Source organism: Zophobas morio, unplaced genomic scaffold (assembly GCF_036711695.1).
Source record: "Zophobas morio isolate AGI-343-1 ecotype UQ-CSIRO unplaced genomic scaffold, CSIRO_AGI_Zmor_V1 ptg000005l, whole genome shotgun sequence".
Taxonomy (NCBI): domain Eukaryota; kingdom Metazoa; phylum Arthropoda; class Insecta; order Coleoptera; family Tenebrionidae; genus Zophobas; species Zophobas morio.
The window spans coordinates 17847477-17867042 of NW_026972110.1; the positions used below are offsets into that span (position 1 = coordinate 17847477).

A 19566-nucleotide genomic window follows, 5' to 3' on the forward strand; every position below is an offset into this window, starting at 1 on the left:
GAACACCTACGACAAGCAGAAGAAGGACCACAAGAAGAAAAAGGAGTGGTTGTGATTAATTTTGTCAGTAATTTTCGATGTAAATAAACCAAATAAAACCATTTTTAGAGTAGATATAGATTTTTCAATACCGTTAAGCGCGTCGTTGGTTATTATTCATGTGGTGTTTGAGCTTTACATGCCACATAACGAAGTTTGTCTTGTTAAGTAAGTATCGACATTTTAATCAGAAGACTAGTGGGATTTTATGAAATTTTCCTCGTTATTGGCTTAATCAGAACGCATATGGAATTTTAAAATGTTATTGTAGCAGTTTCGTATAAAAGTAAACAGAAACCGCTGTGGTGGTGCAGTGTTTGTGTAGTGTTCGAAAGCTAAGTTTAGAGGTAAATATGGCAAAAGTTGCACTTATTAGAAATTATTTTGAACAATTACCTAGCTAAAATCACCTGCTTTTAACCAACAGAATTTTAGTTTTGACAGTTTTACTACAATAGTCACAGCCTCCTCGACGATAGAAGCCAAAATTTAGGCTTCGTTGACACTATATCTACAACTAAAGTTTGATTCACATTTTCAGGATGGGTATGAAGAGTGTATTTACCGGAATATTCCTCCTTTCAAGCATCTACCTCCTTTTCATACACCAATTTCATAACGCTTCTGCTGCCCCAGGAAATGTTAACAATTTAGAGGCGCATAGAACAAGAGGAAGACCTTTCGCAAGATTGGGTTCTAGGGGCTCAGGTCAATATGCGCGAATTAAACCTGAACCCTTTGGCGAATTTATAGGTGAGTTTCTGGGTTACTATTGTAAGGGGGTTTTGTGACAATTTTTTTTAGTTGACGATGATGATCTCTTTGAATTGTCGAAAAGGCAAACTTCTGACGACTATGGCCATTTGCGGTTTGGCAAAAGAGGTGAAGAAACATTCGATGATTATGGTCATATGAGATTTGGACGAAGTGGAAGCGAATAGTTTTGAGAAGCTTGGTTCCTGGTTACTTGTAGTAAATGTGTAGAATAAGAGACGTAGAACATGTAAAACATGTGATTATTAATAAATAACAAAGGGCTGGTAAATAAATTTTGCATCAAAAATTGTGTCGTTTAATTCACCATTAATGTATTTTGTTTTAATACTTTATTTGATGTTAATTTTACACTGAATTTGGTACAGATAGAACGACTCGATTACAATTTATCTTACAATATAAGCAAATAAATCGCTTAAAAGTTGGTCCAGAACTAGAGCCAGAATAGAAGAATTCTGTTAGGAAGCGAATAAAGATAAAGAAATATTTGGGTTTTAGTGTAAAATACAAAGTGTTCAATTTGGTTGTAAATTACAAGGATATAGCTGAAGAATAGCAGCTGCAGTGATATGTTCAGTACGGGTCAGTAGGAAAATATCTTTGAAGGAATTGAGTGTAAAACAGATTCCCTCATGCTATAAACTTCATATCCATTTTCATTTATAATTATGGATCGTACTTTCTAATCTCTAAACTGAAAACAAAATTTGAAACGCCGCTGTTGGTAGTTTTATTACACGATCTCCGGTGTTCAGCACGATGATCTTGAGATTTAGAATTGGATTTTCTTGTTCGAATGCTCTTCTTCGATATTTACGATCTCTTGAAACATTTTTTTTTAATTAATATATTTTTATTGAACCAATTTTTTTGCACATTGTAGCTTTTATTTTGCTATTATTACACTGTGATGTTCTGATTTTTAAATTTAAAAAAATTCATGGTTTAAATTTTAAAACCTCGAGTTAGGATAGGGGAATCAGAATATATACAGCGCAGATAGAATTAAAAGATGACGTGATTCTGTTTTGGCGCGGCAGCGTCATTTCTTGAGGATAGGTTAAATTTAGTTTTAATTTTTTAAAAGGGCAATTGTTTAAACAAAAATGAATCACACTCGAAGCCACTGTCTCTCTCGTACGAGCGTAATTAGTGTAATATCAGTTTATTAATGATTTTCTAATCTGAAATATTTGATTATTCGTCAAGGCGTCTTATTTGTGTTCATTATTTCGTAAATTCACAGTGCGTGTTAGGGTTGTGATAATCCAAACATCCCGCCTTAAATTGACATGTGAAAAAAAATCGAAAATTCAAAATTTGCCCTTCGTTGTGATCGTCTGACAAAAGGGAACCCTTGTTGTGTTTTTGAAAAATGGCGAGGTGCGTTCAGATGCAAATGGTGACCCCAAGGTTGGAAAAGTACCGCAAAATAAAAACACCAAATTTGTGGAGGACACAAAATTATTTATTCCTCCACTAACAAAAAGAAAAGAAAAAAAAAGCTGCCTGCGGTTATTAAATTAAACGTTCTGAATCAATGCAAATATTTGAAAATCACAAATTTAATAAAACCAAAGCAAAATCTGAAGTAAAGTAACTGGATGCAAATACACAAGTTCTTACGGACGTGTGGCGACAAATTTAAAATTATGCACAACAAAAATACCCATAGGGGCGTTGTAGCGCGAGCGGAGTTTGGGGCTCCTGGCCGTGGCTGTTTTTCCACTGCGACGGTGATTCTGTTCTATCGCACAGCACACCTAAATGACGGGCATGTTCGTCATTTAGGTGTGCTACCCAGGCCGTTACGATCGCAAAACTCGTGGTTGGAAGTCAGGGTTTCAGATAAGCTGACAGCGTCAAGTCGTCCAGACCGTTCCCCTGACACAGAGCCTACATCGTTTGTGCAGATGGCGCTATAAATTCCGCCAGCTCGACTAGGAACCGCGCCCTCCGCTTCTGCCACGTGTTTCTGTGTTATTTAACCTCAATTCCATTTATATGTTCAATTCTTATAACTCTGAAATTAAACTACAATTGCACAAGTGTCAAAATTTCAAAAGGGCTATAAACAACATTTAAATTCGCCATACAATCTTGGGAAATTTTAAACAACAAATAATTCTTATTTGAGAATAAGATTGGAGATCAGATCATTTATATGATGGAAACATTCATCAACAAAATATTTACATAAAAAAAAAACTAGCAAAGATTTATAAAAACAACAGATCTGGTGTGATATAAAACTTGTACAGACAAAAATATTGCGTGAGGTTAGAAACTGTGGTACGTTCAATTTAAATTATGCAACAAAGAAATTACTGAAGTTAAAATTGTGAAATAGAGAAAAATTGTATGAGGTAGATATTGCAAAGCTAACAAATTTAGATGAGATTAATATTTGGCACACTTTATCAACGATTCCAACAAAGAGTTTACATTATGTTCAATTATGCCACACTTTATCAACGATTCAAACAAAGAATTTATATGATGTTAGACTATGCCATGATCCAAGCAATTGGTTACTTAAAACAATTTGTTTTGACGGTTTATCTCGTGCACTGTTTACTCCAAACAAAACACATGATAAACAAATTGTGACGGTCCACCCTTGAAGGGAAACCGCAAAAAAAAACCGCAATAAGAAACTTCAGAACATAATTTTCTAACTCAAAGACTAAATTCGCATATTCGCAAAAAATAAGCAAATTGCGCATGTCCAATCGCGTATGTATTACCCAACCACCAGATAATTGCAAACCTATATTCGCACACCATTGAGAAGTACTCACTCAGTCAACCCTAGCTAAATACCACACCCAAGCAAAAGTGCCAAGATGGCGACAGCATGTGACGTTAACATGATAACAAGACAAAGAAGAATCCACAAAGTTGGCACGTGATTCTAACGACATTCAATTAAAAGCACAGAGGAACCAACACCAAATAAATCACATCAAATTAACTACCAAAGGCGTTACACAATAACGCAACGCAAGATAAAAGAAACATAAAACAAACCAAATCTCACGCATTACCATCAATCTATTTTGCGACTTATCAGTCTGACGAAATTCTCGGAACAACGAAACTAAGACTTATAAAACCTCTAAATAAAGCCCAAAAGGATTGAATTCTTATCAACTGACCCAAATACGGATACCACGATGCAACACGTGCACTCATAAAGATGCCACCAAAGACATAATTAATGAGAACAACGCAGTATAAAAGGGCGCAAAATCGAGAGGAAATCAAAGAAGTCGAAGAAGTCGAATCCAGTGTGCCACGAAGACGAGAAGTACCTACGACGATCGATACCCAAGTAGAGCCGTGCTGAAGCCTTGTCCAGCTGATAGTTCCTTGCCCGAAATTGCGAAGGAAGACTTAGAAAAGTTCCATGGTTTTTTGTAAGTGAAAGAATCTAAATTTAAACCGTCATGCATGTGTTATCTTGCTTCTGTGCCTTCTTCGATAATCGACTGATGTGTGATTAACCTGAACCTCCGTCATTATACGGAAAATTTAACTTGTTAAATTGGGGAATGGTCCATTACTGTCATCGAAAGGGCGAACGTTTATCATCTAAGAACTGAGGAATTATCTGAGAGATGGGTTACTAGTCTGTCGCTTAAATGCAAACGCCATTAACAAAATGATGAAGATAACGAAAGCGGTCATTGTACTCTGCGGTCCCTGTTTTAATGTGAATCTCGGAATTTTGACGAATCTTGGGGGGATTTCCGGATAACCCGTGTACCTTAATAAAAGCTTTAAGACACCCCGTAGTTAATGAATAATAATCGCGCATTTCAGAAATATGTAGTATTTTGAATTGTTATTTTTGCTCTAAGGTCCGGAAACGTCCTTCCATGATTTTGAACAGTTTCTTTTATTCTTTTTAATTTGTTTATGGAAATGCTAATCATTCCAAATTTTATTACTGCGACTTAGGATAATAGGGAATGATCCTTGTGAAAAGTACCATTTGCAAATTGGACCTCATATGTCCATGTCAGTTTAACGTCATACTTGTAATTTTTACTGCCAATTAATTTAAGTGTTATGCTAATATTTTCTTAATCAGGGATAAGGAAACAATATTTAACGGATATTTCAAATAACGTTTTCGTTTTACTTAGCTTTAAGGGGACATTGATATTTGGCCTTTTGTAGTAACGGTTGATTACCATATATTTAATTGAAGTGAATAGTAACTCTTTTAGTTTTGTTTTATCAAGTAGGTAGGGATTATTTAGCGGATGCGTCAAATGGACCCGGGTGGGTTAGGTAGTTTCGTGCTGGCCCGCTACACCCTGGGTCGTGGGTTCGATTCCCGCCCGGCTCTGGGTGTTGTGTATGTCCCCCGTTCCCCTGTAATTGGGCCTCTGGCCTGTTGGGGAACGTAATCAAATAAAATAAAAAAAAATAAAAATAAAAAATGTCGATTTTCGGTTTCGTAGCCTTAAGAATGTATTTATATTTAATCTTTGTCTGGGACTTACAATTTTTACCATTAATTCTGTTTGAATTTAGATTTAATATACTTGTTAAATGAAGACTACATTTTACTTATTACCTCTCCCTGATTGCAATTTAGCTATCCATTTCCAAGGAAATGGGCCTACACTCAAATAAATAATTTTGTTAGTGTCCATGCTTGGCCACCGATAATAACACGGATGGACACGACAAAATTCAAAAATATCCGGTGAGCGTTGTGAGGAATAAGCGTCTCGGTGATGTAATTTTCCACGTTGCGGGGAAATGCCTCGGTTATGTAATTTTCCACGTTGTGAGGAAAAGACTCGGCGGTGTGATCTTCCACGTTGCGAGGAAATGCCTCGGTGATGTAATCTTTAACGTCGCCAGGAAATAGGTCTCGGTGATGTAATCTTTAACGTTGCGAGGAAATGCCTCGGTAATGTAATGATGATAACGATGATAACTGCCTAAGGGAAGAAATTATTTTAATCCCCCGCCAGTCCACGGTATTATGAATTCCGCTTTTTACTTTTACGGTCTTTTCCCAGAGTGGGGCAACGTTAGATTGATTTAACTGACGCTAATGAACTATTAGCGATCTTGTGTGACAAATTAACTGTTGTAATATCAGATAATATTAAGTATATGCATCTAGAAACTTTATTCATAACTGTGTAAACAAAGGGGGTTATCCTGAATAATTGAATTTCATGAAATCTCCTAGTAAGTGTTTGTCTAAACAAATCTAATGTCTGTTAAATTGTGTTGAACCAGTTAACGATTAAAATCCTAACCTGATCGGTAAATTTACAAACAATAAAACAAATTTACAGCGTGTAAAGCGTCGGTCGAAAATGAGCACTTTTTCAGATTAGAAAGCCGCAAGAATTGGCTGCACGTGTTGGGGAAAACGGTGGTGTTGTCGTCGTTACGATTATACGATTAATTGTCGTTAAACAAAGGCTTCCTCCCTTTTATTAACTACCCAGCCAACTAATTAAACCTAGCTAACTTATGGCGTCTTTTCACCATGTTCTCATGAAACCAAACCAACAATGACGCTTTCACCATGCTTTCGCCATACTGCCATCTTGTCACCCACCAACCCTCCAACTAAAATCCCCCAGCGAGCTATCAACTGCCCAAAAAGCGTTAACGTGCACGTGGTTGCCTATGTTTAACGATTTTTTTAATTGATTTTTTTTTTCAAATTCAAATTATTCAAATGTGATTTCGAGCCGCTGTTAATTAATTTCAGCGCTAAATTTTGATTCAGATTCGGTCACTACAGGGTTTTTACTGCTCCTGATTCTATTACAATTTATCAACAATCAGGGGCGCTTGAAAGAGGAAATTTTACTTCATTTAAAAACGTATAAAATTTGATTCTGGTGTACATACCACAGCTACTGGTATTTGAAAGAATCTTGAGGATCTTTCTCTGTACTAATTTTGAAGCAATTTGAAAGAATCTGACCACTTGTGTTTTGATTTTGAAGTGGTTTGAAAGAATCTTTGGGACCCCATGTGGGTCTTGTTTTTGAAGTAATTTGAAAAAATCTTGGGGACTCCTTGGGTTTTATTTTTGAACTTAGTTTAAAAGAATCTCAGGGAGCTCCTGTGTCTGGTTTGTGAAGAAGTTTGAAAGAACTTTGGGATCCTTGTGGGTTTTGTTTTTAAAGTAATCTGAAAGTATCTTGGAGTTCCGTGATCATGGACAAATAGGACTTGCTGAACCAGCGCGGGAAAATTTTGACTTCATTTAAAAGTATGTAAAATTTGGGTGCACCTTTGGATATTTCCCATTTTCAGATGGTTCCAGCTGCCCCTAACAACAATAACAGAAAATGTTCATGTAAAACAAGAAACAAGGCTAGGTTCAATTTAATTATTTTCGCACAGCTTGAGTTTGAACATTTATTCCCCAATTATTATTTTAATTTTGACTGTACTAATATGTGCCACGTTGTGTTTATTTCATATGTTTTACGTGTGGTGTGGATTTGTTGTCACGACGTAATTAATCTTGATTTTTTGCTATCGTCAAAATTCTGGAGTTTTTAACTTTAATCAGAATCACGAAATCGCGTAGCGGGGGCGCGGTGATACACATTCACTGCATCCAGTTACTTTATTGACGATTTCTTTCTTTTTTTGTTTGTTCAAATTTGTAATATTCAAATATTTGCATCGATTTGTAACTTTTGTTTCTATTTTATCCTCATTTATAGGTCGGTAATTGTCACAAAGTGTATTTTTTGAGACGTTGTTTGAGCTGCCCATTATGCCTAGAGTGAGAAGACAAGCAAATTCCTAGCAAATGACCGCATTTGGAGAGGGTGAATAGTGGGTTTAACAGAAGCCGGTTGTTTCTTTAGAGATATCGCTACTAGACTAGGATCAACAGAAATCTAGAAACTGTGGTGCGTTGTTGTCAACTATGGGCGCAAAAAGGCCGAACAAGCAGAGTCAGGGCCACACGTCTTAGACTTTTGCCTCTAAGGGACCACTTTACTTCCACAAGAGCGATTGCGAACCAGTGGGTCACAGAACATGGAAGGCTCGCTGGTATGCGTACCGTTTATCGCCGAATTTGAAGTTTTGGACTGATCTCATATCGTCCTCATTTCGTGTTACCCTTCACTCGTGAACGTCAAGGTAACCGACAAGCCTCCAGGTACATTCGTATTCCGCGACTCCAATTCATTCCCTGGAGCTTTCGGCATGGGCTTAGTGGAGTAGAGAACGACTGCACGGAAACCAGGAATGGATTTCAGGCGTCTTTAGTGACGAATCCAGATTCTGTTTGAGGATGCGTGATGCCGGGCAAGGGTACGAAGGCGACGTGGTGAAAGGCATGTGCACTGCACAGTTGGGATTATGGTATGGGGAGCAGTTGCCTATGGAAGTCGGTCTCCTCTGCTTTTTATCAGAAGCAATATGACGGCCCAGCGTTATATCCATGAAGTAGTGGGAGCTCATATTCTACCCTACCTTAGGACTCTGCGAAATACTCTTTTGCAACAAGACAATGCGCAACCACATGTAGCCAGAGCAACATTGGCATCCTTGGAACAAAACTGCGTCAATCTGTTGTCTTTGTGACCTCGATGTCCAGATCCATAAACTCTCGGGGACTCTCATCATGAGGTACAGGTACCCTGAGATGCTACACCTCAGCAGACGTGTTACTGAGTGCGTAACAGACCGTGAAGGTCCTACATACTATTGATGTTTCCTTGCATAATGACCGTTTGATTCACTTCAAATTTTGATCATTTAGTTACTTCCATTGTAATAACCACGTATATCAAAAATTATTATAATATGCTTTCCGCGTCACTTACTTCGGTTACTTGCACAACCGCATCTAGGGAGAACAGTGTTACAGTACCACTGAACATGCGTACATAGGAGGGATTTTGGGGAAGGTAAATAAATACAAACCACAAATTTAATATTAGTATTTCTATTTCGTTCTAGATACAATCTGTTATATCTTTTACAATAGTATGGCATTTTGATTTATCTTTAGATTTGATTAGGACATTTTGATGAGTTAAACTATCTTTGTACTATTACAACAAGAACCGAAAATAGAATGCTCGAGGACCCGATGGGGCACATTTTCTTTTAAAACTATTGTTATTATCGCGTAATAAGCTTTGTTATTTATATATGGACTCTAAATTAACTCTAAATAATTTTTACAATTTAGGATCTCGTTACCCTGCTTTCTAATATTTTGATAAAGTTACATTGTTAGCGTGAAATGGGGGAAAATGAAGATGAAAAAACAAAATAATTATTTGTCATTCACAGCAAAGTATAAAATAAAAAATACTCCACCGATACCTTGCAAATAATTATTTACTTGAAATTCGATTTCGCTAACACTTTTTGTTAATTTTTCATAACAAAATCAAGGCTCAGTAGAATGTTTCGTGTAAAGTTAGTGAACATGCAAATATTCACAATATTTAAAGCACTTCACTTTCAAATTAAAAAAAATGTTTAAAAAATAAAATAAGGCAGGCACACTTAGTGTTACTTAACATATATTTACAATATATCATATTAAATATAAATTACTTGAAAGATATAAACTTAGGGCTACGCAAATTATGAAATAAAGACTAGTTAATGAAATTTAGCGGCATTCTTTTGGAAGTATTACGAAACCTTTTAAGTATTTTCCAATACTGTGTGATAATTTAACTACAAAATGTGATGTGATATTTACTCCTCCTTGAAAAACTGGCGTAAAATTACACAATGTTGGGCTTAATGCCACTCGACGTAAGAACTTTATTTACGAAGTTCGCAATTGCTACAGCTGGTTGTTCGGGTTCTAATTCAGCGAACAAATGGCACTGATTGTCGGGATTACTCACGTTGGGTTTTCTCGCAATGAATCCGAAGACCCGACTGGAAAAAAGCGGCTGTTAGAACGAACAAAACCAAGAAATAAAGACTTACTTAGGACTGGCCGTTGACCCCGACTCATCAGAGCTCACGCTCCATCTTCGTTCTTCTGGATCTAAGCCACAATGAGAAATCGTGTTGATTGGATAATGCCTCCTGAAGAACAATTTCCGCTTGTTATCAGTCAAAGTAATGCCTTGTCCGTTAACTTTGAAATGCACAATCGCCGTTTCTGCCTTAGACGACTTTTGTAAAGCTTGATTAACTGCCTTTCTTACGGCTTCGGGACCCGTCAGCGATTCCATGTCCAACGTAAACAAGTACATCACGTTGCAAGCCGCACCTTGCGTTAGTAGCTGTTGAGCAGGGTTGTTGGCACTGTCTTGGTACTTCAGGTCACCTTCCGGCAGAATCAACCGACAAGGAAGAGCCAGAGGCGTCACCGAATGCTGGTAGACCAACGCGGACAAAGAACTGAAGACGGGCTCAGAAGGGCATCCCTTGAGCTTGACGCCTCGAGAAGTTGGCTCGATTAGGAAGTGGCGAATTAGCTCATCCCCTTGGATGGGCTTGTTCTGCATGTTCGATGGAATTGTTGCAACTTTTAAGGCCATGCCGAAAGCTCCAGGGAATGAATTGGAGTCGCGGACCACGAATGTACCTGGAGGCTGATCCCTCAACATATTGATTGCTGGAATTGACTCAATTAGTATTGGATTGGTTTGAAAGAATTTACTAGTACCTTCTTCTCGTGAGATTGTTGGCTTGTACCAGTACTTGGAGGTATCTCGGACGAATTTAACATGGGCTGCTGATACCTCATGTGGGGGTTCACTGTTCGAATGCACTGAGCTTCTTCTAGAGTTGCCAAAGTAGACGGTAGGCGACGCGGATCCGTTTCTTGTGGGACTTTTAGGACTGTGTTGATAGTTCTCCGAGAAGTTGTCTTTGTATCCTGCTGGTGGCGTCGCCGATACGCTTCTATGTGTGGTACTGTGGATGTATTCGGACGAAGAGCCGTTGATCATGTCTGTCGGAGAAGTCGGTCGGTCCTTTCTACAGCGACAAAAAGAAATTGTAAACAAAGAAAAAACAACGCGCTGACATGCTGCTGCAATATCATGTGCGAAAAAGTGCATTCCAGAGTATGTACTTTGTTATGAGTTCCAGCTTTCCAGACACGTAATTTGTTTAGACGTATTTTTAAACCAATGTATTTAGTCTGGGAAGTTGGTAAACATTTAACACTTATAAGCATGTTTTTAAGTCTGTGCTGACATTCAAAATGTGTTCGAGAATTTCCAAGACAGTACAACAAATGTGAATTCTAAAGATTTTTCTGGCCTAAAATTAGTACGAAAACCGTTTCACAGTTCTTTTCTCCTGTTCATGTTGCAGTTATTGACGGGAGTTTGAACAGACAGTGAAAAAATGTATGACATGCTTCATGGCAACATGAAAGTACTTTACCTTTCAGGAGAAAGCGACCACTTCTTAGTAAGTTTATTAGAAGACGGACAACTCAAACGTCTAAAATAAAAGGAACTCAAAGTCAGGAGACAACAAAAATTTTTCTTGTGATAAATAAAAATGTCGCTTTTTATCTTCTGTAATGCTACATGTTTAGCCATAGTTCCTTATTCTCGATACTTCGTTAGAAATTGTGTTAACTTGTGTGTAACTTACCGCTGGGTTGTAGGACTTTTAGGCGGTAATCGTTCGGAAGGTAGGTCGAATTGGACTGTCGGCGTCGATGGATTAGTATAAGGGGTTCTAACATGCACTGGAAACGCTGGTGTTTGCGGCCTCGGAGACGAATTATGTGAAGGGCTTGTATCTACATCATTTACGGACTGGGAACGCCAAGTGTGGGTTTCTTCTCGATACTACAAGACAAACTAAATTAGCCACCCAATCATTCCAAACGTTCACATAACAAAAGCAAATGACTGTCGAAATCGTATCGAACACCATGCAAAAAGCCCTGATCAAATAGTCACAAAATAAACAAGAAAATAAATAAAAATATGACGTGTTAGTACCTGCCATGCAGATGTGGTGTTATTAGGGCTGTTGCTAGACTTATCCGAACCACTTGATAAGCTAGCAATCAGATCACTGAGTGCATCTATGCCTATGCTATCATTCCTGATATCTGCTGGTGAACTATCAACACTAGAGTCATTCTCAATACCCACCAAACCCCCCTGGTTATAGCGGGGACTATGTTTGTTATACTGCTCCTGCTCGACTAGAGACAACAACCCGCTGTCAACCGTATCGCCACCTCTAGAAGGTGGTCTTACAATCTGCCCCATCGGATTTGCTGCTAATATCGAGGCCGGCGAAGAATCTGAGCTCTGGAAGGACCATTGTTATTCGGTTACGTGTTAATAATGGTGTGAGTGGTGAAGAAACAACACCTAGACATGTTATACAATCTTTACCTGAGCGTATCTCTCGTGGGCCCTCTTCACCGTCATGAACGGTCTCTCGTTTTTACTGGTATACGATGAGGCTTTACTTGCACTGTACGTCCTCGATAGCATCCTAGGCGAACCTGGAGCTGCGCTCCCTGGTTTCTGGGTGGTATTGATGTGGAGAGGTATCGTGTAGTCTTCGTCATCGTCAGCAAAGGCGGTGGTGTCACTAGTGTAACCATCCAGACGATGACTGGCTGTTGGTTTCATATGACGAGACTGGACATGTCTCAGTTCTGACAACAGTCTAGTTTCATGGGGGTGTCTTTCTTCGCGCAGCTGCACCTCTCGACGTTCTTTTAGTTTCAGCTGCTGCTTCTGGAGCCACGTTAGGCTTTTGTTTGTGGTGTAGCTGGAACGAAGGGTTAATTTGTTAAGCGGAAAAGGGCGGACACAAAATAAAGGTTCTACTTTTAAATTTATTTTTCGCAAAGAAATGAAGATGGGCGTGTGAAACTCAAGGTTGTTTGTTTAAATTGGTCAGGGATGTAGGTATCTGTGTTGCTCGTAGCAATTGTTTTCAGGTTGTTTACCTTTAAATAGTATAAATGTCTGTAACGTAACGATTAGCTTGCACTTCTTAAGCGAATACGTTATTTTAACCCTGATTTGATGCGATGCGCGGTTTAATTTATTTCGAAGGGCTGATTTCGCGTTAAAGTGCGATGAGCCAACAAGTTCTTTTTTTAAAGCTGGCGAAACCATAAATACAAACACTCTTACAGCGTTTAATGAAGTTTAATGAGCCAATTGCTATTTATACCTCTGAGTTGTATAGCAGATTTACCGTTTATAGTTTCATCAGAGATTGTTAGCGTTGCCGGAACATTCTTTTGGAGAGAAACTTGTAATTTTTTCGCATCTCAATGCAGTTTCCATTTTCTCCTCATTTCCCAAGATGGCTCGATACCGCCTTCAGAATTGCCCATAATTTAATATTTACTCTTTATCTTAGAAAGTCTGGGCTGAATCTCCCGAAACAATAGCCGCGTTTGTGGTATCGGGCACCCACTCACCCACATTATATTCCGAGCCAAGTACTTAAATGTTATTTTGATGAAGAAAGATTGCCATTAAGACGCCTTAATCGACCTTCGTAGTTTTTTCGGATCGTGATCTAAACTCACATACGTGTAGTAAAAATTCAATAAGGTTGGGGTTAACGAGTTTCGGCCGTCATTCTTCGGTAACCATATTACGCTGCAACTGTAACTTTTTTGTAGCGAGGTCGGTCTACTCGTCTTTCCAAATTAAGAAAATACCTCCCAAGAATGTTACGAGGAGCTACCGAGTTCAACGACACATCTAACATTTACCTGTTGTTTATTCCTGTAACTGAGAGAGTCTGAATCGTGTTGATATACATTATCAGGACAAAATCATAGCTTTGGTTTCGGATAAATCGTTTGATGGGAGCCCCTGGGGTCCCCTCGTTAGCACGAACGAAAAGATACATGGAAGCTCCAGGCGATAGCATGTTAAGTCTCGATAAAAACGAAAGTTATGGGAGAAATTTGCAAAGCTGACGTCACAGGGTCGTTTGAATAAGCGAAGATTGGAAGAATCGTTACCGGTGCTCGATTTGTCGAGGAGCAGGTGCTATGCTCGGTATGAATTATAATTGTAAATTTAATGAAAATGCGTGCACAGTAGCGAGATGAAGACATCAAGCATCTGGTGAATCAGCTGTGGAGTAAAATTACATAATTGTTTAATCAACACAATAACTTAATCGTTCGTTAATTGGCCGGATAGATTACAACGTCGATCGAATGAATGGAAGGCGATTTTATTTCCAAATAATTTCGACCATACGCCCACGCAGACGAGAAAATTACTGACCCTACCTACGAGCGGGCCCACGTAAGAATTTTATATCACTGCGATAAGAAAAAAAAGAAAACACTGTGTTTGCGTCATCCCATTTGTTTACTGGTTTTATGCAGACGAGGTTCACTCCTGACCATATAGGTCCAGGAGCGATTTGTCAACGCAGGAGCTCCAGAAACGATCAGATCGCAACCGCTAGCTGGGACTATTACCATAATAGTGATAAATTAGCGACTTCACTTCAAACATTGTATAACCCTGTCATAATGTTTCCGACATCAATCTCGTGATTCATAAGGCACCGTGCCAAAATTTTACTTGATCTAAATATAATTATCTTTGAAACGGATGAAAGGAAAAGGTTGGCTAATCTCTTTCATTATAGCCTTGATCTTATAGTGAATGAGCGTGAATGTCGATTCTGAAAACTCCGTTACTGAGAATATTACCGCGACTTTTGACCACATGCAGGTATTTGTGTAAACACATTAATGGTTCCGCCGAGACCCCTATAAGGAAGTCGTACGCATGCCATTCATCCGAGGATTATCTGTATTATAAACGATACTTTCATGACCATTTTCGATGCGAGCACGTATCCTTTTATTAAAGCCTTCGAAGCCGCGTTTACATAAATGATCGGCCAGAAAAATGAAAAACAACCGCAAATGACAGCCGATGCTTGAAAAGTATGGAACCAAGAATGCAGCAAGGCTATCGACGAGGTATAAGAAGTAGGTTAAAATGCACATGGTTGCAAAAATGCTAATAATAACCTTATGCAGACACATTACTCACTTATGGGTAGAGGAACGTGTTAACAGAGTAGTTAAGTGCGTCGTAAATCTCCAGACGGAGGCTAGTTTGCCGGGATTTATTAGGAAATTCGCTGTTTTTGGCGAACATATGGCGATCAAGGCACGGGAAGTTCAAGGATAAACATAGAATATTCATTATCATTACGCGTGGCTGCGAGCATTCGGAAATTTAACTTCGCCGCAAGACGACCTGGGAACGATGCGGGAAAAACAACCGCGGGATGAGAGGACCACAGAAGTAATTAACTCAAAGGCAAGTCCACAAAGTTTGACAACTGAACCCATTTTGATAAGTAGTTTAAAGAGGCGTCACCGACAAACTACTTAAACACTACACTGTTAGTTGAGTAAGAAGGCTTGGCACTGTTATAACACGAAAAACTAGTCCTTAGGTAAACGGGTGACATCTAAAAGCGGGTACCACATAAGTGTATCTTCTTTTTGTATGATTGAAAATACAACAAAGTTATTAATAGAAGTTGTAGATAATTACATTATCTTCAAAAATGCTTCTTGCAATTGTTTCGTCCAACTCACGATTACTAAAATAAATTAAAAAAACTATTATTGTAGCCCATTTTCAAGATGGCGCCCCCCCCCCAATCCCAAAAACTTAGTTTCACATTTCCCAAAAAAATATTTTTTCTGCTTGTTGACCAACATGTCCGTCTTTAAAAACATCCAACCTTTCTTTCTAAGAAGTGACTTCGGAACTTTCTAAACAACCGTAATTTAAAATGAGTATTGTAATTTAAAAATTCAGTTTCCTTTCCTCTGTAAAAGGAGTTGTGCTTTTATGGTAGCTAATGAAACTAATCGACGGATCGTTGCGACATCGTGAGAACGTTCCTACTACGCTAACAGGGAAAACCCACAAATTCTCCGCTCGTGGGCTCTCAAGCAACTTCCGCTAATATTAAAAATAAAAAACTTACGACTCATGGAACTCTGGCGACTTCGTGGAAGACCTGAACGCTCCAGGCGGCGACAAACTTTCCGAATCCGAATAGGGACTCGTCGCCACCGAAGCCTTATAGTCATTCTTGTCGTGCCCCGTCCTCAACGTCCCCTCCGTGACGCTCCTCTTCAGAGGTGTGTACCTCTTCACCTCATCCCTGTAGTACTCCTCTCTGAACTCGCGCTTGATGGGTTCGGTAGCACTCAGCGCACTTGGGGTGAAGATATCATCGATGGGGTCCCTCTCCCGGCGCCGCAGCGAGTCCCCATGCGCCCCGTACGAGTTAGCCGGATACTTCGACAGCGTGCTGTAGTTGGAGGGCGGGTGATACGTGGGTGGGTTGGAGAAGTTGGGCACCGGTTTCCCTCCGAAGTCCGGATACACCTGCGTCTGCACCTTCTTCAGCGTGTCCCCCGAGCTCTTGTTGACGCTGGCCTTGCGCACCAGGCTGGGGCTGCTCAGCCCCTTGGAGTCGGCGATCATGCTGTTGGAGTTCACTCCGTAGGAAAAAGGCCGGCTGTCCTGGCGCGCGTGGTAGGGGATGTTCTTGTCGTCCTCCTCGTCTATGTAGCGCACATTCTCGAGCCCGAAGCTGTTGCCGCTGGTCGCGATTGCGGAGCCCGAGGACTGGTCCTGGTGATGCGGTTTCAGGTCGGGAATGCTCTGAACCGTTAACATCATATCCGAGACGAGTTCGTCCAGCTCGCGGTGCTGATCCTCGGGGGTCAAGGGGGACGGCTGGGCGGTTAGTGGGGGACTCGCGGAGGCGGTTGTGTTGGCGTTCTGCTGGTGTCCTGCCGCCGACAAACAAATATTAGCGAGCTGACAACTACCAAACAACTGGGGCCAAATAAAGAGGTGATAAAAGGCGATTTATGGCCGCTGCAGCGACCAACGATCGGGGAAAAACAGACGATTTTGGCTGCACCCAAGTGGACGGAGTTCCTGCGGCGGCTTAAGGAACATAAGTCCTTAACGGGAAACGAGAACGCGAGGCTCGAAAGCTATTTTTTTCCTACGCAACTAATCAATTGCCTTGTATGCATACGGGTCATTCCATAAAATAGCGACAAATTGTGTACTGAATCAACGTGGTTTTTCTCGGAATTGGTGCCAACAGTTTTGAACAGCGTAACAAGGCTTATTAATTAGAGATATTTATTTGTTCCTGGAACGGTTCAGTGTAGTTGGTTATTTACCGGTCTCCAAAAGACAGTTACTTCGAATTTTTAACAATTTAAAGCAAATACTGTTTTATATAACTTACTTGTTAATCTCTTGTTTTTACATTTTAATGTGTTTTCATAGTCATCGTTTGTTAATTCACTGTTTTCTGGAGGTACTTCCATTGATTTGAAAGATCACACACTACCTGCATTTGTAGTAACAGTGCCACAATTATCTATAATCCATGATATCGTTTTCTTGATAAATCAGATATATTTTTTATGGAATTTTGAAGTCAGGGACACTTGTAAACACTTGAGGTACAAATTTTTTTCTAAAAAATTCAAGGTTTAGTTATTTTAGAATGAAAATTATCTCTTGCTAGAAATATTCAAATAATATTGTAGTTATGGAACTTCTCGATTACCTCAGCTTCGTATTAAACATTATCGAAATTAACCCTAAGCTACAGTTAAATACTTTTTCACTCCGTCATTTCAATTTAGTTTTGTACAGACGGAAACGGAAGACCTATTTTTTCATTCTCACAATACTTGATTAGCCTTGATGTGGCTGTTCAAAACTATTATAAACACTTGTCAATCTGCACAATAAGTAACCGTCTATCAAAGTACACAATTTATGACACGGTAACATCACTTTTTCACTTGGGTGGGTCATGATAGGTGAGAATTCGATGCTGCAGGATCACGTACCTGCAGATGAAATACCTGAGTCCATGGACACCGTCAGGGGACTAGAAACGGCGCCAGGAGACAGCTCTGGCTTTTTTGCGATGGTTGCGTAAATGCTACCGTCTAGAGGTCCAAACGTGTGATTGACGTCGTCTGCAACAAAGATAACAAATTAGTGTAAAAATATCGCGACTCTATTAAAAACGGGAAACCGCGAGCGTGTTGACGTAATGACTAATTAGATGTTGTTTAAGGATATGCAGGTAATAACGTAAAACAAAGAATATGTTGAACACCTGAGGCGATTTGAATTACGAACACTTTGAAGTGACCGCGAGCATTCCGTCCACCACACATAATAGCCGGTCATTTCTTATACAAATCGTGTAAGGCATTAATTATCTAATTTGCAAGTTAAATAAACATTTTTTAAAGAGGAGTTTAGTTCTACTTATTGTTAGATTGCAATTTATAGCAGATCTTGAGGCAGTCCATCAACTGTAATTAAAAACAATTTATTGCATGCAACAAGAGATTGCTACTCTCTGATGCTCGGTAGTAAAAATGAGCTTTAATCGCTTCCCTTTTGTGGCTGTCAGGGCTGCTGTTCAGCTACTTAGTTAATTAGAAGCTAAAATAGCGAATAATTTAGCCAACTTTGATAGATGATGTTGGTATAGTAGACTCGCTACCGTGTGAGTGAATATATTAAATCACCAAAGGACAGGTTTCACTAATGTGTCAAAAACAACAATATTTTTATCTGTGTTATTAAATACGACAAAATATTCCACTTTTTTCACTAACTATTAGTGAATCCAGATCTGAAAACGCTTCCACTTACAAGTCAAAATGTTTATATACAAAAACTTGAACCATTTAAATACAGCTTCTATGCTGTAATCGAGAGAAAAACCACACTATTTCCATTGCGCGGAATTACATAAATATTAATGAGTATCTTATCATAGTGGTCTAAAAATAGCCCGATCACAACTCTGATTAGCCGATGAAATTACCAGGTGGATATTTCAGCCTCCCTCAAACCAGTTCAAGGTGGGTAGGAATATCATTTTAGGATTGTCGTCTGGACAAAAGACTTCCATTTGAAGAAAACAAGCCATGATTAATATCTCGCCACGCCGTATAAACTGTTTCCAAACTTAGCGTAATTAATCGGTAATAGTGAGTCATACAGGAGGAATAATCAATTACTCGGAATTCCACGCTCTTCATTCCAGAAACATCAGCAACCAAACACAAGAGGTGAAATAAAACAGATTCGATCTCGGTGTGTTAACCTCCGCGATGACCGGCAAAGATTAAAATATAACCGAAGTGTTGAGCGCGCCTCCATAAAAGGTAATCAATTAGCAAGTGGGAACATGTTGGGGCCTATCAATTTTCGTGGCCTTGATATGCAAATGTATCACAATCAGTGTCAATATTTCGAGAGTAGCCGGCAACCTTAACGTAAATCCGAGCGATTTGTTGCGAGAGCAACGTTGCCAGGAAGTATGGAGTTTTCTCAATAAATAACCAAGACTCCTCAAAAATGGGGATAAATACTTGGTCCGGTTTGAAATTTCCTAGACATGGAATAGGTGACCCTTCAAGTACAAGATCAACGTTTTGGACCCTATGGTGATTGAATCAAGGGATAGTTATGAGAAAGAATATAGATCAGTTTTTCCATCGAAGTTGCTAGTTGATCTAAAAAGTGTCAGAATTGAGTCAGTGAATGAAACTTTATCATTTAAATAAAATTTCCCCATGTGAGGCGATTTTCTCTGGGCTGGCAACGCTGGCGAGTCGCTCCTCCGGAACCCGGTGGAGTGGACTGTAGTGGGTAAGTGTGCTGAAAAAACCTTTGCACCAGTTCT

The 19566-nt window shown here is 39.3% G+C and overlaps 2 protein-coding genes across 17 annotated transcripts in view; one reads left to right on the forward strand and one right to left on the reverse strand.

The window, feature by feature from the left end:
• The first annotated feature begins 351 nt into the window (after positions 1-351).
• LOC135120357 (drosulfakinins) lies at positions 352-1102 on the forward strand. Its single transcript, XM_064044663.1, has 3 exons — positions 352-386; positions 581-792; positions 844-1102. The coding sequence occupies exons 2-3, from the start codon at positions 582-584 to the stop codon at positions 978-980; spliced, it is 348 nt and encodes a 115-aa protein (XP_063900733.1). The 5' UTR covers positions 352-386; position 581; the 3' UTR covers positions 981-1102.
• Positions 1103-8763: 7661 nt separating this feature from the next.
• Positions 8764-19566, reverse strand: part of LOC135122908 (tensin-1) — a 395140-nt gene continuing 384337 nt past the window's right edge. For 13 of the 16 annotated variants that reach the window (XM_064047412.1, XM_064047407.1, XM_064047405.1 and 10 more), the window contains 9 exons: positions 17705-17836; positions 15799-16615; positions 12183-12567; positions 11778-12095; positions 11422-11621; positions 11206-11265; positions 10478-10791; positions 9790-10426; positions 8764-9738 (listed from right to left, as the gene is read on the reverse strand). In XM_064047412.1, the coding sequence (XP_063903482.1) occupies positions 9579-9738; positions 9790-10426; positions 10478-10791; positions 11206-11265; positions 11422-11621; positions 11778-12095; positions 12183-12567; positions 15799-16615; positions 17705-17836 (3023 nt within the window). In that variant the 3' untranslated portion in view covers positions 8764-9578. The remainder of the gene's footprint in view (positions 9739-9789; positions 10427-10477; positions 10792-11205; positions 11266-11421; positions 11622-11777; positions 12096-12182; positions 12568-15798; positions 16616-17704; positions 17837-19566) is intronic. The other 3 variants (XM_064047403.1, XM_064047409.1, XM_064047402.1) reach the window with 3 other exon arrangements.

Coding starts and splice junctions, on each gene's coding strand:
- LOC135120357 (XM_064044663.1), top strand. CDS start 582: ATGGGTATGAAGAGTGTATTTACCGGAATATTCCTCCTTTCAAGCATC. Junction 793..843: donor ACCCTTTGGCGAATTTATAG/GTGAGTTTCTGG, acceptor AATTTTTTTTAG/TTGACGATGATGATCTCTTT.